Source organism: Typopeltis vanoorti, chromosome 16, assembly GCF_054136105.1.
Source record: "Typopeltis vanoorti isolate ZY-2024b chromosome 16, IOZ_Tvanoo_1.0, whole genome shotgun sequence".
Classification (NCBI taxonomy): Eukaryota; Metazoa; Arthropoda; class Arachnida; order Uropygi; family Thelyphonidae; genus Typopeltis; species Typopeltis vanoorti.
This window is the reverse complement of record NC_143564.1, coordinates 34,667,911-34,685,834: the sequence shown is the minus strand read 5'-3', so window position 1 is coordinate 34,685,834 and position 17,924 is coordinate 34,667,911. Positions and strand designations below refer to the sequence as shown.

General features: G+C 36.5%; 1 protein-coding gene across 4 annotated transcripts in view; it reads left to right on the top strand.

The window, feature by feature from the left end:
* The window catches only part of RhoGAP15B (RhoGAP_ARAP and RA_ARAPs domain-containing protein RhoGAP15B), a 339,597-nt gene that overhangs the window by 279,429 nt on the left and 42,244 nt on the right, over nt 1-17,924 (top strand). For all 4 annotated transcript variants that reach the window (XM_090405966.1, XM_090405963.1, XM_090405964.1 and 1 more), the window contains one exon: nt 8,943-9,079. In XM_090405966.1, coding sequence (XP_090262092.1) covers nt 8,943-9,079 — 137 coding nt within the window. The remainder of the gene's footprint in view (nt 1-8,942; nt 9,080-17,924) is intronic.

The following is a 17,924-nucleotide window of genomic DNA, read 5'->3' as shown; positions in this document are numbered from 1 at the left end:
TGCAAAAAAAAAGGTACAGTGTGCAAAAGTGTACAATGATTGGTAAGAGGTCATATTCTCAGATGAGAGCCATTTCTTTGTCCAAGGAGAGTGAGTACCTTATGTTTGCAAATCTGAGACCATTTCTCCTGCCCACCTTCAACAAGCTCCTAAACACCTAGCTAAAAAGATGTTCTTTGGTTGTTTTACAAATGATTGTCCAGAATCACTTGTTGAATCCAAGATTGTCTGCAGTAGTCTTATAGACTACAGACAATTCTGTCTGTCGAAGATTTTTGGAAGCAGACAAAACTGCCCACAGACCAAAAAAGAAGCAACTGTTGACAAAGGCTATGCAGAAAAAGAGACTGCAGTGAGCAAAAACATACAAAGAGTGGACTATCGAGAAGTGGTAGGAGGTCATATTCTGATGAGAGCCATTTCTTTGTCCAAGGAGAGTGAGTACCCTATGTTTGCAAATCAGTGGCTGAGAAGATTTCTCCCACAGACATTCAACAAATTCCTAAACACCCAGCTAAAAAGATGTTCTGGGATTGTTTTACATGTGACAGTCCAGGATCACTTGTGTTTGTTGATGGTATGATGAAAAGTGACCAATACATAAAAATATTGGAGAAAGGAGTGGTCCCACAGATCCAGCCTCTCCATGTGGGGCACCTGTTCATGGTGGAGGGGACCTCCCAGTGATGGTACTTGCCCTTTGCATTCTTCCTCTTTTTCTTTGCTTTTCTTCCCATATTCTTTGCTCTACTTCTCCTGAGTCTTTTTCACTCTCCTTTTTCTAGACCACCATCACTGGGATCCAACGCCCTGCCGCAGTGTTTGTCGTGCGGTGCGACCCGTGGACATCCCGAAAGGGGGATCCTAGTAGTCTTGCACTACTTTGGCAAAACGGGCAATCCTGGATGGCCCAGCCAGGATCAATCGGCTGGTGGGCTTGCCTGCAAGGGTCAGCGATGTTGCAGTAAGTTTCTCACCCCATGGTCTGGGGGGGGGGTCCTAGACCTGCTGCAGTGCCGGTATAGCATCCATGGTAGCCCTGCCGTTCCACTCCTGAGTGCAGTCTTTTGCTTGCCGGGTAGTGGGTGTCCACGTATGGTTCTGTGGTGGGTGGGGAGCTCTGGCGCCGAACTAAAAACTCCTTAAATATGACTCCTTCATCCTCAAATGTTTCAGGGACCCTAACGAAGTCCCAACCAAGTACTGATACTATAGATACAGCATATGGAAACAAGCAAGAAACAAAAGATATCGGATAATAACATAAATGTACCAACCTGTTTAATCATTGATTCAACAGGTGAAAAACCAATTGGGAAAATGTCACCCTTCTTTATTCAAAAAAGTTTAGAAGGACTGGCAGGACCTCCCAAAAACTGTCAAGAAATTGCATTCTGGTGATATCCTCTTGAAAACAATGTGTAAACAACATTCTGAGAAATTATTGAGAGCAATGACAATGGGTGGAATACAAATTGCAGTAACACCTCACAGAACACTCAATTCCAGTAGAAGAGTGATATCAGAATGGGATCTCATTGATGTTCCTGATGAGGAAATGTGTTCACAGCTTAAAAATCAAAGAGTGACTGGTGTGAGGCGCATCTTGATACATAGGGATGGTCGCCTGGTCTCAACCAAGAACATCATCCTTACTTTTGATACACCTAGGCCTCCAACATCTGTAAAAGCAGGGCATCTCAGCTGTCCTGTTAGAATGTACATCCTAACCCACTGAGATGCTTTAAATGTCAAAGATATGGACATGCCCAATCTGCCTGTCGTGGTTCTACTACCTGTGCCCAATGTGGTAGTGAAGAACATGATAATAAATCTTGCTGTGAAAAAAAGCTAAATGTGTCAACTGTCAGGGAGATCATCCAGCTTACTCTCGTGCATGTCAGAAATGGAAAGATGAAAAAGAGATACAAAAAATTAAAACAGAACAAAAACATAACATATCAGGATGCAAAAAGAAAGCTGACCACCATTACACCTGTTCTACAATCCTCTTATGCTGAAAAAGTAACAATTAAAAACAACAGCAACTCAAACATGTATGTCTATTCCACCATACCTGAACTTTACAGACACAATTGCTTTTCTGTTGAGTGCATTAATCACAAGACCTATGGCCTTACTCCAGAGACAACTTCAAAAATAGTCCCATTCAATGAAAACTCACTTGTCAAAAAAATTATGGCGGAGACATCACTCAAAGATAAACCACCAGACAGTCGCACAGAAAAAATGGATACCTTGGTACTCACTGAAAGCGAACTAAACATACCAACCGACCCTAACGCATTTGATGTTTTGAACACTCTACCAGAGGAAGAGATGGACACTGGCTGTCCATACTTCCCTAAAACAGTAGATAAATATAAATCTGATAAATGTAAGCCCTAAACCCCCCCGAAAACCAGACAAGTCAGTAAAATCAAACAATAGGAAAATTTTTACAATGGAACTGTCGTGGGATTTGCCAGAATATTGACGATATCAAGATGTTATTGCAGAAACACAAACCTTTCTGTTTCTGTCTACAGGAAATGTACCTAAGACCCAATGAAGACCGTACCTTTAGGAATTTCACTGTTGTACGTAAGGACAGAACTGGAGGTGGTCCTACTCATGGAGGAGTAGCTATCCTAGTGGGCAGTCATATTCCTTTCCATCAGGTCCAACTTAATACTTCTCTGGAAGCAGTAGTGATTCGCTTCTCTGTGGGATTTCTTATTACAGCATGTTCAATTTATTTACCACTAAATGCTGAGTTAAATGAAATTGATCTTGATAACCTTATCTCGCAACTGCCTGAACCCATACTTTTGATGGGTGACTTTAATGGTCACAATACTCTATGGGGTAGTGCCAACACTAATAGACAAGGTCGAATCATTGAAAGAATTCTTGATAATAATAACCTCTCCCTTTTAAATAATAAACTCAATACTTTCTTCCATATGCCTACCCGTTCATATTCTGCAATTGATCTTACAATCTGCTCCCCTTCCATTCTTCCATTACTCGCATAGGACGTTGAAGAGAACATATATGGAAGTGATCACTTTCCTGTTCTCTGCACAATGTCTTCACAGGAATCATGTTCACCAACACGGATACCTATATGGAAAATTGACCAGGCTGACTGGAACACTTTCTCTCATCTTGCAAAATTTAATGCTGATGCCATCAGTCAATCACCTATCAATGAAGCGGTAAAATATATAACAGAATGCATTGTTCAGGCAGCAACAGCCTCCATCTTAAAAACATCATCTCTGTTTCCAATCTATCCAAAGCCTTGGTGGAACCCAGAATGTCAGGCAGCCAAAAAAGATCGACACAGAGCTTGGGACATATTTCGTAGATACCCCACCACATCAAACTTAATAGCTTTCAAGCGTGCTCGAGCCAAATCATGTTATGTAAGACGTCAGAGTCAAAAACAATCATGGATCCAATTTACTACATCAGTTAATCAAATGACCAGTCCAAAAAATTGTATGGGATAAAATCCGTAAAATGAAAGGCAGATATAGAACACATTGTTTATCTACTTTTGACCATAATCAAAGTGTTATTGCTGATCCCAAAGCTATTGCAGATACTTGGGGAGAAACTTTTGCTAGAATCTCAGCAAGAGAAACAAAGGCTTAATTTTTCTACCAGCATTCTTCAGCCATTTGTTAAGGAAGAACTAAAAAGAGCTCTCCTACAATCTCACCCTAGTGCAGTAGGGCCTGATGACATCCATTATGAAATGATAAAACATCTACCGTCATCTTCTATGGATCTTCTTCTCTTATTATACAATAGAATACTTGCAGAGGAAGAGTTTCAAAATTCTTGGCATAAGTCAGTTGTCATTGCTATCCCAAAACCAGGAAAAGATCCAACAGAAGCAAATAATTACCGACACATTGCTCTGACCAGCTGTCTTTGTAAGATACTAGAGAAAATAGTTAATGCCAGACCTCTCTGGTATTTACAAAGCAACAATCTTCTCTCCAGTACACTATGTGGTTTCCGTAGACTTCGATCAGCTTTAGACCATTTGGTTCATTTAGAAACTTGTATAAGAGATGCATTTCTGAAGCAAGAACATCTTGTCTCAGTTTTTTTTTTTTTTTTTAACATGGAAAAAGCTTATGACAGCCTGGAGATATGGTATATTAAAAGACCTCTATAACCTAGATCTCAAAGGACACCTCCCTATATTTATTAAAAACTTTCTGTCCGGACGAACTTTCCAAGGCAGAGTGGGAAATACGCTATCTTGACCATATCATCAAGAACAGTGTGTTCCCCAAGGCTCTGTCTTAAGTGTAACCCTTTTTGCTATTAAAATTAACTCAATCATTGAACAGCTTCCTCCCACTGTAAACAATGCTCTATGTGTTGATGACTTCACAATTTACTGTCACTCACATAACATGAGGGTAATTGAAAGACAACTTCAGCAAGCAATTGATCATGTCTCTCTGTGGGCTCTTAATAATGGATATAGGTTTTCAACTGAAAAAATGTCTGTGTACAAGTCTGTCGAAAACACACTCATCACCCAGATCCTGAACTTAGAATGGGACATACTGTTATTCCAGTATCTACAGAAACCAAGTTTTTGGGACTCATCTTTGACAGAAAACTTAATTTCTAGCACACATTCGTCAACTAAGAGAAAAGTGCAAAAGAACTTTGAACCTCCTTTGCACTCTATCCTCTACTGAGTTGGGTGCTGATCAAGCTTCATTGCTCCATCTTTATCGTGCACTTATGCGTTCAAAGCTGGATTATGGGTCTCGGGTCTATGGTTCTGCAAGACAAAGTAACCTACGATGGTTGGATGCCATCCATCATCAGGGTATACAGATAGCTACTGGTGCCTTTTGCGCATCACCCACTCAGAGTCTTTATGTTGAAGCAAATGAACTGGCTCTATCACTTCAATGGAAACAGTTATCTCTTAATTACGCCCTAAAAATAAAATCTCTCCCAGATCACCCTACATGGAATAGTATCTTCTCTCTGCATTGGGAAGCTCAATATCACACACATCAAACTGCTATACATCCTTTTGGTATGCATATTAAAGAAACCATGCAAGCTGTTAGTATAAATCATGTTGGAGGCTTAATGGATTTTTTACAACACTCAAAAAGAATTAAAATAGAATTTAATACTTCCTATATTTCGTCCTAGTCACTAGGACATCTACGGGGATTACAAAAACAATTAATGTAACATATGCACAAATAACAAACAATACTAAACCCAACCACGTGGGTGACACTAAAGTCCTATCTAGGTAGAGCGCCCTCTAAGGGCAGTAGTAGGTGGCCTGGAATGTAAGGTGGGAACTCTGGTGATGAGTGTTTCCCAAATCTTCGGAAGCTTAATGCAACCATATTTATTGAGATTTGGTTGGTTTTTGAGAGCTGCTGCTGCTTCTAAGAAAAGTCTCTCTTTCTTGAATTTGCTGTGGTGGAGCATGGTGGTTTTCTTCCATGATACTCTGTGGGTGGTGTCCGAAACATGGTCAGCCAAGCCTGAATGGCCATAGTTGTGTTTGAAGATGTAAGACTTGTGTTCTTACATCTTCAAGTTCTGTAAGACTTGAAGATGTAAGACCAAGAGAGCCCACAATCTTTGTTCCAGTGGAACCGCCTTCACTAATGAGCTTAACCACATACACAGCACTTTCCTTTCCAATGGCTACAGCGATCACAGTATCAAAAAAATAATCAACTCCTCCCCCATTCCCCTTCCTTCTCGTCAACAAGATTTTAAAAATGCCATCACCATACCTTACATCCGTGGCACATCTGAAAAAATAGCCAAGATACTAAAACAGTACAATCTACACACAGCATATAAGCCCCACCGCAAACTGGCTACCCTTATCCGTTCTACGAAAGATCAGCTCCCTCCTCTCTCTCTGCCTGGAGTTCACAAAGTACCCTGTTCCTGTAAGCTGGCGTACTTTGGACAGACAGGCGGATCAGCATCCATCCGTCTAGAGGAACACAAGTCTTACATCTTCAAACACAACTATGGCCATTCAGGCTTGGCTGACCATGTTTTGGACACCACCCACAGAGTATCATGGAAGAAAACCACCATGCTCCACCACAGCAAATTCAAGAAAGAGAGACTTTTCTTAGAAGCAGCAGCAGCTCTCAAAAACCAACCAAATCTCAATAAATATGGTTGCATTAAGCTTCCGAAGATTTGGGAAACACTCATCACCAGAGTTCCCACCTTACATTCCAGGCCACCTACTACTGCCCTTAGAGGGCGCTCTACCTAGATAGGACTTTAGTGTCACCCACGTGGTTGGGCTTAGTATTGTTTGTTATTTGTGCATATGTTACATTAATTGTTTTTGTAATCCCCGTAGATGTCCTAGTGACTAGGACGAAATATAGGAAGTATTAAATTCTATTTTAATTCTTTTTGAGTGTTGTAAAAAATCCATTAAGCCTCCAACATGATGTCCTCACAGCACTTAAGCCTCTACACACGTGTTAGTATAAATGTTGACAACATTAGCTACACTAAACATAATAGCATTCCTCCATGGCAGGTTTGCACACCATCCTGCAACCTCTCACTTTGTCAGCTACAGAAATCTTATACCCTAGCATCTATTTACCTGAAATTGTTTAATGCATACAGAGCAGCACACGCTGATTTCTTACCCATCTATACTGATGGTTCAAGAACTAATACCGCTGTTAGCTATGCAGCTGTGTTTCCTGACATTATTATCTCAAATCAGATCCCACCAGACTGCAGTAATTATACAGCAGAGTTACATGCCATTCAGCTTGCACTTGTGCATATAAAAGAAAACTGCTACCAAAAGTATATAATTTATACAGACTCATTCAGCTCTTTACAGGCTCTTTCCTCTCCTATGTATAATCCACATCCAGTACTTTATGAGGTGCTACACCTGTTTCACAAAATGAAAATCCTTAATTTTGATGCTCAGTTCTGCTGGATTCCCAGCCACATCGGAATTAAAGGAAATGAGGCTGCTAAATCAGCTCATACCTTCTTCACATACTGTTTGACAGTTCCATATACAGACTATAAACAGCTAATAAGATCAAGGTTGATTTCTCAGTGGGAGTCAACATGGCAAGAAGCATTAACAAACAATCTATATAACATCAAACCTGAAATTAAACACCAGCATTCTAGTCAACGTACGAAGAGAAGGGAGGAGGTTGTTCTTGCTAGGCTCTGCATAGGTCACAGTCACCTTACACATTCTCATTTACTGAGAGCTGATGATCCTCCCATATGTGAAAAATGCAACACACATCTCACTATTCATCATATTCTGGTGGATTGTCAAAAATTTACACGAGAAAGGAATGAAATTTTCACCTATGTAATCAAGTCATATACACTCAGGGAAATGCTAGCAGACTCAGGCAAATTGCATGATATTTTTAATTTTTTAGAAAGAATTAATTTGTACAAACACATTTGACTATTGTTAATACTGTTTTGCTTAACTTTTATACATACATATTATTCATTAGGTTAAATCTGACCAATTATGTATTACCGTAGGCCTTGATCTTGTATATTTGTATCACACTGCTGTAATTTTGTTAATATGTAAATATCATAATGCTAAACTTAAATTTTATGCATGTATGCTGTATAATAATTCCTTTCTGACTCTTTAAATATTAGTATAATAATGTTTGTTGTAATCTTACTATATGTAGATACTGCTTTCCTTGACTTGTTTTGTATATACATATGTTAACCTGTATTGTTATCTATTTATGTACTGCTGAAACCTCTGCAGTAATTTTGTTTATATGTCGATACTGCATTGCTTAACTTAAATTTTGTGTATGCATCTTATTTACTACTTTATTTTTCAAATACTCATGTAGTACTATAGGACACCTTGTCTATTTGTGTATCTTCTAGTAATTCTGTTTATATGTATTGCTAAATTCAGTTTATACTACATTGCTAAATGTAATTTTCATCCATGCATATTATATAATCCTTTTTGCCTATTTTTGTATTGTACTGCTATAAAAGCATCTATTATAATTTTACATATATGTAGATACTGCATTCCTTGGCTTTTTCGTATTTTGTGTATTAACTTATATTGTTAACTATTTTTGCACTACTGTAAAAACCTCTGGCCTTGTGTGTTGCTGTGCCCTCTGCAGCAGTTCTGTTTATCTATAGATGCTGCTGCAGAACTAGATTCTTGTACAGACATGTTGTTTACAATTTTCTGTAAATGCTAATGTTGTAACCTTTAGTATGGCACAGTATGACCTTTATAGTTTTTATGCAAATAAACTATAAACCAACCAACCCACAGATCCATAAAAGCAAAGAACTCATCTTCCTCCATGGTACACTTCAAAAAAAAAAGTGAAAGAGTTCCTCAAAAATCGCATCCAATTGTTTCAGTGGCCAGGTAAATCTCTTGACATTAATCCAATAGAAAATTTTTTGGCCATAGTAAAAGACTTGGAAAATTAAATTGTGATACAAAAGATAACTTAATACAATCTGTTATAAAAAGTATAGTGATGAGATGCAAAAATAAGTAAAATGTCTTCTACATTAGTAGTCCAGGCCTAAGCGAATTAATTAACTTATTAGGAACAGAGGAGCACATATGAATAATTAGGTAAAGTAGGAGTTTAATTTTTGTACTTATTTTCTTGCAAAATTAAAATTTTTCTTTAACATGTGACTGTTCAGATTAATTTGTTTGCTACTGTATATGGTTTCGAGGTTAACTGTATATCAGAGTTGACCTCAAAATAAGCATTAGTAAAATTATGCTTTATTTTGAGGTTAGCTCCTAACAGCAAGATTCTAAATACAATAATATCAATTTTTATTAGAGCATTTTTTCAATTCTATTTGTTTTTTAACAGAAAGACCCCTTCACTACTCTGAAGCAGTATTAGCTGTGACACTGCGTTGGGCATCCTGGGCTGATTCTGATGCCAAGAGTAACTATCTCTGTGTTAAACATAACTATATCCTTGATGTTGTTATGCCACATATACAGGTAAAAAAAAGCTTCAGTAATATTTAAATAGCATAGAACCACGGTGGCCAAATTGCGGCTCACAAGTCGCATGTGGCTCTTCTTAAGTTTTATTGTGGCTCAACTAACAAATAAAAAATATTTATAATTTTTCTTAATTTTCTAGCAGACATGGGACAATCACCTAATAAAGTTTTTCTGAATGATGATAATTTAAAAAAACTCGAGGCAAAGCCAAAAAAAGGAAAAAATATCAATGTTTTTCTCTAAAAATCATCGATATTTGTTTGCCATCCCTAATAAGCTGTATTTTGCTTTCAGTTGGTCAATTTTTTTGAGTGGCTTGATGAAATTTGCTGTTAATATGCTGTTTGGCAACGTAGTTATATTTATATTACCTTGTCAGAAAATTTAAAAAAATACATTACTGAACTTCGTACTTCTTATATTAATAAAAAGGTAATAATTTAAATTCCAAATGATTTAAATATTAATATTTTATTTTTAAAATTTTATAATAAATATTTTGCAGCATGACTTGAAAATAAACAGAAGCATAAGTATATTGACGAACATAGAAATTTTAAAAAAGAAGAATGGGAAGAAGACTATGCTTTTATTGAGAAAAAGTAAAGCTTTTTGCCTCATCTGTAGTTCAGCAGTGAGCAATTTCAAAGTAGGGAATTTAAAACGTCATTATGAAAAATTGCATCGCAAGTTTTCGTCTCAATATCCAGAAAAATCTGAAATACGAATTAAAAAGCTTAAATCATTGAAATCTTCAGTTAATAACAAATTAACTTCATGGCAAAATTTACTGAAAAATCTAAAACTGTAATAGAGGCTAGTTTTAAAATATCATGGAACATCGCCAAATGTATCAAGAATGTTTATTAAGCAAAACATTCTTGATACATTTGCATCTTGAACCCTAAAATTCAAAACTTTTAAAGTTAATTACCGACATTCCTACCTCACAGCATACAATTGAACGTAGAATTTCAGAAATAAATGTGAATTTATTATCAAAATTAGAAAACGATATAAAAGATTGTGTAGCATTTAGTTTGGCGCTTGACGAATCAACTGACATTACAGACCAATCACAATTAGCAATTTTTATTCGTTTCATTCTTGAGGACAGAATGACGCGAGAAAAATTATTAGATTTAATGGCATTAAAAGATAGTACTCGTGGCATTGATATTAAGAAGCTTTTGATGTTGCCCTTAAAAATGCCCCAAAAAGTAAATTAGTAAGTGTGGCTACTGATGGAGTAGCAGCAATGGTGGGTAAGAATGTAGGATTAATTGGACTTTTAAAAAAAAGATGAAAGCATTCCCGATTTTATTCCAATTCATTGTATTTTAACCGGGCGACGCCCCAGCCAGCATAAAATTTTGTCATGTTGTACCATCATTTTATATTTTGGTTTAAGCAGTAAGAATACAGTTTGGTTGACTAAATCCCAAATTGCCAGCCCATCCTCGTTCGTTCAGTATCCAGGTAGATATCCAACAGGGTGCACCATGAGAAGGTGAGGATTGGACATTAGGTCAAAAGCCCTGGTCAGTTCTCCGCATTCCTTTAAAGGCTATGTGGAGGTCTCCTCTCAGTTATACAGCTTTGATTCTTAAGATGCATTATTATTTATTCATTTTCTTTTCATGTGTGTATGGTTTTAATACTGAATTATTTGGCATTAAAGGAAAGTGTTATGATATCATATACTTTCCTTCAATGTTTTGGATCAAATTTTGGACTTGTGTGAATATACAGTTTTTAGTTAAAAAATCGTACTATACTTCAAGTCCAAAACATGACTACTTGAAAGTCATTTAATAGAGAACAGCTTGCACTATCAAGTATATGCAATTATCTTGTAAAAATAAATAAAATCTGGAATTTTTTATTGCACAATGTCACTTATCTTATATCGTCTTTCAAGTATAGTGCAATGTTAAAGCCAGGCTGTAGATATTGTTAGTATGACATATTTCACATGGAATATTATCATTCTGAGAGTGAAAAGGATTTATTGCGAAGTTTATAGCATACTAAGTTTTATTAACAATATTGTAATTTTATTTTCCCCTGAATTCTGTGTTTAATATTCTCTTGTGATAAGTGTAAAAAAAATTAGCCAAGTGAATATTAAATTTAAGTTTTCAAAAGTAATTTTTTATGTGTATTCTTCCCACACAAAAAAAAGTTAATATTTAGTAGTTTGCAAGTATTAGAACTGTGAGATTTGTTTGAAAAGTTTGGTAAATTTGCAATAGACATTGACACAATTCATTCATTCATACCAGTGTCGACATGTATCATCTTTTACATGACTCCTGGCAAAATTTTAGCAATGTGCGACACGTAGTTCTCGTTTGGCAAACATTTAAAATGACTGTGTTCACATGTTTCATTCAGTGAAAAAACACTTTTATTTGAAAAAGTGGACAGCTACTCAGATCAAAACCGAGTTAGATGCAGTTCATGGAAGACTCTGCACCAGCATATTAAAGACTATTTATTTTTGGATAAATGAATTTAAACGTGGTCGTAAGTCCATCGAAGATAAAGTGCGCTCTGGGCGCCCAATTGAGGTCACTACGAAGGAAATCATTGACAAGATCCATGATATCGTTATGGAAGACTGCTGAGTGAAAGTGCGTGAGATCGTAGGCATCTCAACTGAACGAGTGTATAATATCCTGCACGAAAAATTGCACATGAAAAGGCTGTGTGCGTGATGGGTGCTGCAGTTGTTGACTGTCGATCAAAAACGCATGCAAAAAAAAAAAAAAAAAAGACATTTCAACAGTGTTTGGAGATGTTTAATCGCAATTTGCAGGATTTTTTCATCGATTTGTGACTGTAGACGAAAGAAACTTGGCTCCACCACTACACACCTGAGTTCAAGCAGCAGTCAAAACAGTGGACAATGCCCAGAGAAAGAGCACCAAAAAAAGTGAAGACCGTTTTGTCAGCTGGGAAGGTGATGGCCACTGTTTTTTGGGATTTCCAAGGAATTATCATGATATACTATTTGGAAAAGGGTAAGACAGTAACAGGAGTCTATTATGCATCATTGTTGAACCGTTTAAAAGAAGAACTGAAGGGAAAAACAGCCAAGATTGGCACACAAAAAAGTTCTTTTTCATCAAGACAATGCACCGTCCCACACATTGGCTGTCACAATGGCAAAATTGCACGAATTGGTTCCATATCCACTGTATTCTTCTGTCTTTGCCCTGTGTGACTACTTGTTCCCAAACTTAAAAATTCTGCTTGACAGGAAAAAAATTTTCTTCGAACAATGTCATTGAGGCCTGTCAATTGACTAATTTGCACAATTTGTCAAATCCTACTTTTTAGATGGGATGAAAAAATTGGAAACTCACTGGAATATGTAGACCTCGATGGAGACTATGTTGAGAAATAAAGGTGATTTTTTCCAAAAAAAAATGTGTATAACTTATTTTTTTTACCAAACTTTTCAAACGACCCTCGTATCTGTGTGATTAGATAATCCAGAAACTCTGTCCTGCTTATCAAATAAGCAGAGTAGTGATTTTATTATATAATAATCATCTACCTTCTATTTATTTACAACCTGCATGCTCATATGAGATAGAAACCAAATCCATAGCTTGTTAATAGGAGAGATGTGCTATTCACTCATTCAACCAGGCCATCAATGCTTAAGATTAAATTATTTTGTTTGGTAAGATGGCTGCCATTACAACTGAGCCATCAGGCATCATTCCTCCAATTTCCCTCAAGTCCATAAACACGAGCAGTTGCTGGAACATCCATTCACTGTCCAGAGCCAAATTCTTATCCACCTGTTTTGATCTATATGGCTCTGCTGTGGGACAGTCTTCCCACACAGTTTTTATATCAACACACTTGTCACCTTATCATAAAATGCAAGTAAAGTAAATTGCTAAAACAAGACCTACTCTTTACATATCCATGCTGACCATCATAAAGAATGCTATGTCCATCAATCCAATCCTATATTCTAGTCCTAACCAATTTCTTTAGCACCTTGACTACAACTACAGTTATACAGAATGGTCTATAATTGGAAAATTTTGTCCTAGAACCATGCTTGTGGGGGTGGTAATATTTTGCATTCTTTTCACTCCTTAGGAACTCTACCAACTGCAAGGCTTTCATTAAACAACCGAGTCAAGGGCATAGCTAACTGTTGTGCACATTCCTTAAGAATACATAGTGATATGTCATCCATTTTCACAGTCTTATTAACATCTAACCCAATCAACAACTCTGATTCTTTCACTTCCAATTCTTGCCTCCCTTCTATATATTGCACAGCATCATTTACACCAGTATAATATACACTGATAAACTGCTAAATCAATAATTCCACTATATCCTTTTCAACAATCACTTTGCTACCATTACTACCCTCCAGCATCAGCCTGCCATAATTATTCTTTCTCTTGCTTGCCATATAGTGGAAAATTTCCCCTTATCAACCTTTGCCTGAGCAGCCAATCTCTTCTCATACTGCACGTTTTCTTTCTTTACCATGCTCGTCATTTTCCTAACTTGCACTTTTATACTCTTCATGGGTCTGAATTGCTGTGAAATCAATGAACAGTGAAATCAAGCAAGCTGTGTTGGAAAAGAAAAGGCTAGCTTGATTTCACTGTTCATCCATTTCACATCTACTCTGTTTACTCGCTTAGCCCTTGGTATGCAGTTATACATTGCTTGTGTCAGATATTGCCTTACAAATTTCCATGCGCTGTCAACATCTTTTATGCACAGCTCATATTGATGAGCTGTGCAGAACCCAACATATTGATGCTAACTGACTACAAAGCTTCAAATAATCACCCACTTTAGACTTCCACATATATCCATTTTTGGCAGTAATTTTCTCTTGTTTTTTCACTTCCCAAACAAGTACCTTATGATCACTCTCACCAACCAGCGATAGTGTTAATACCTCATTAACAACTACACCTTGTGAAGTTATCACGAAATCCAAAACATTAAAGCCTCTAGTTTCTTCAGTCACATGCTGCTTAAAATATTTATCTCTCAGAAATTCAACAAACACTCCTCGTTCTTGTGGACTCTCTCCTCCTCACTTTCTATATTCCTGTAACAAATAGTCTTGCATCAGGATTACCTTCTTATATGCCCATCCAATTTGCCTGAACATTTCTCAGTCAGTATCCTCTACGTTCCCTGGCATATAACCGCATCCTATCAGATATACTAGCCTATTAATATCAACTTCACACCACACAGATTCAAAATCTATGCATGTATGGTCAATTTCCATGCTTTGAGAACACAATTCCTCTGCAATCATTAACAACATTCTCCTCCTCGTTTTTACCTTCCTATCCTTTTGGAAAATTGTATATCCTTCCATTTCTATTGCCAACATTAAATCCTCCTCAGATAACCAACTTTCACTTAAGATTGCTATCTTATGGTCTGCTTCCCCACTCTGTAATTGGATTACCAACACTATTACCAATACCGTAATAGTGCAGCATGTTCTATCTTTAGATTTTCTGACTAATGCAAGTGTTCTTCATCAGGGTTTTGTTATTTCACCCACCCTGTTTCACATAAGTAAAACCCCGCAATTTATGTTTTCCTGCCATATACGTCATTTTCTGTTGGTCCCGTCGTAAGGCCTATTCTTACGATATATTATTTTCCTGCCATTAACAACTTGATGTGGACGTTATTTCCTGTTATTTGCGTTTTTTTCTCTGGTGGCAATACTGATTTTCGAATCGATTTCTATGGAAATATGCGCATTTCTGTTCCCAGATGGCATTGCTTTCGGCTGTAAGTTTCTTTTCCACCATCACGGTGACTTGCACGCTTGAAGCAGTAATGTAGTGATGAGCGATACCATGATTTTTCAATCACAGTACAAATTGATATTGCAGAATTTCTGTTACGTAATTTAGCATCTGAAAGTTACTTTCAAGTTGCGGTGGTGGATTATCCATGTTAGTAACATGGAGAAAAAAAAAAAAAAATGTATTTCGGTAGAAGAAAAGATGGCAATTCTGCGATGTGCAGATTGGCATGCCGGAACATGTGTGCATTTAGCAAAAGATCTTGGACTCTCCGTGTCCATTTTGAACACAATAGTAGAAAACAGGTCAAACATTGAAATCGATGCAAAGCAATCTGGCGCTATGTCAAAAAAAAAAAAAAAAACGAAAAGCAAAAACAATCAATAATTAAAGATTTTAAATGGATAAATGTAAGTAATTCTAAATTCATTTATTTTCAGTTATTAAATTTTGTAATCAAGTATGTAGACTCACATACTAGCAGCAAGTCATCTTTTAGCCTTTTTTTAAATTTTTTTTTTTTTTACATTTCCTGCTATTTACACTTTTTTCCATCAGTCCCCTGAAAAGTGTAAAAAAGGGGTTTTACTGTATATATATATATATATAAATGACCTGCTCTTACTGTCTTCAAACTCATTTCACTGTTTTGATGAAGTTAGGACTACTCACAGTAGGATAAACTTTCTTGCATTGCTCAAATTTCTCAAGCTTCAAGATCCTCTGCAATGAGCCTAAATACTTATCTTCACACACCATTCTCCACTCTGGAGATAACAACCTACAATACTTTCCAAACACAGTTCTTTTCTTTTTTCTTAACTTAGTTAAAACTAGAATTATCTTCTAGACTGAGTCCACCTATTAGTGTACCCTGGCATAATCACATCATTTCTATAGCATCCTTTGTTTCCACAGAACTTGGAATCTTTTTTCGCTCAAGATATTACTTTTTGTATCTGTTCAGTTACTTTGTAAATCCATCCAACCTTGGAATATTTGCTCCATGCATGGGATGGTGCACACATAACCTCCTCTCTCTCTTTCTCCAGCCACTGTGTCACAGACAGTTTTTGCAGATATTTCCATGGGTGATATTCTATAGAAGTGGTAACGTCTCCCATTTCTGTTAAATCTACAATAACATGAACAGTAATTTCCCAACATCCTTTTACAGTTGGACTCCTAACTCACTGAACCAGTCACACTCCTCATTCATTTTGCTGTCCCAGTTCTCTGGAACAGTCTTTCCCATGAAATATCCATAAAAGACTATAGCCTCCACCTCCTCAAAAAGAAGAATATCAGCTACTTTGCTTCATCCTGGCCCACACATCACGTTTATTGCTTTAGGCCTTGCAGCATTTTGTGTGTGTGTGTGTGAGCAATTTAAACAATCGTCAGTTTCCTGTTATGTACTCTCGGGGGGGGGGGGGTACTTTGACGACACTACATGATTAAATTTATATTATTATTATTAATCTTCTATCATCAAATTTTCTCCAAATTAGTCTATTACTTGTCAGCTCCAATATTGTCATATCTAACATTTCTTTCTTCAAGGGCACTTCTGACTGAATCATTCCCCTTACACTTTGGTCTTTTTCCTCCCATCTTGGCATCAGACACCTATTTTGCTAACCATTCTGTTTCAGTTTCTTGAATGCAATGTCAAATTCCTTCCTAATGTATTCATTTTTTTTTTATTTGATTCTGTAATTGATGCCATTTGTTCAGGTCATTAATTTTTCTCTGATCTGTAATATCTGCAGTCTATAATCTTTGATTAAATGTTTTTATTTCTAACCCAAGTCTCAGATCCATAACCAGTTCAAACACTGTCCTGTATACTGCTAGTTTAATGTTTTGGCTAATTTCTTTCTTATTCCATATGAATTTATTCAACTTGCTTCCCATCATACCAGCTTTGTTTATTCTGTCATCTATTTCCTTACTTCATTGCTATTTTCACTAAAAAATGTGCCCAAATAGCAAAATATTTGACTTGTTCTATAGATTCTTCATTCAAAATGCAGTAACCCTAACAGCACTCCAATGACGAAAGAAATCAGAGCCAACAGCCTTGCCTATGTTCAGCAAACTGAAATTTGCTGATACAATGTTGAGAACTTTTAAGAAATGCCTGTTTGAATTTCTGGGACTAAAGCTAACCTGCTATAAGGATACAGGAGTATATTTGCTGTTGAAGTTTTCTCTGTGATCATTGCCAATTTTCACAGTTTTGATCTTTTTATTGCTGATTTTCGTGTGAAATTTGTTACAGCTGTTAGAGTCCTGGAGACTAGCACTGGATGTGTGTAGGAGTACATCATCATTAGCATAAATCAAAGAACTAAGTTTGATATCTCCAGTTCTAATATCAAGTTTAATTCCACTTTCTTTCATAATGTTAAAAATGGAAATAATGTGCATCCTTGTCTTACCTCTGGTTTTACAAACCATCTTCCTATATTTCCTTCAATTCTAATTGCTGACTGATAATTTAAACATATCCTGTGTATTGTTCTGTATAATGTTCAATTTACTTGACATAATATTAGCATTTTGAAAAGCATTTCTCTGAGTACATTTTCATATTCCCATGATTTCTCAACTATTTGACATGAAAATCTGATCTGGTCAACCTCTATTTGGCCTGAATCCAGCTAGCTATTCTCCAGGTTTCTCTTCTGCAATTTTTTTCAAATTCTTTTCAAGTATAGTTGCATAAATCTTACCTGGAACCCTTAGTAGAAATATTCCTCTGTAATTCTCACATTCGTCTATATTCGATTTTTAATGATAGGAACTATGAGAGCTCTACTAAGCCAGAATTTGATCTTCTGACCAGGCCATCTGAATTATGCAGTGTAGCCCTGCAAAACTTTTATATCTCCATATTTAATCATTTCTGGTTAGATATCTACTCCAGCTGCCTTTGCACATTTCAAGTTTTTGATGACTTTTTTTTTTCTCTTGAAAATTTTCTACTACTGTTTTGTCGCTGC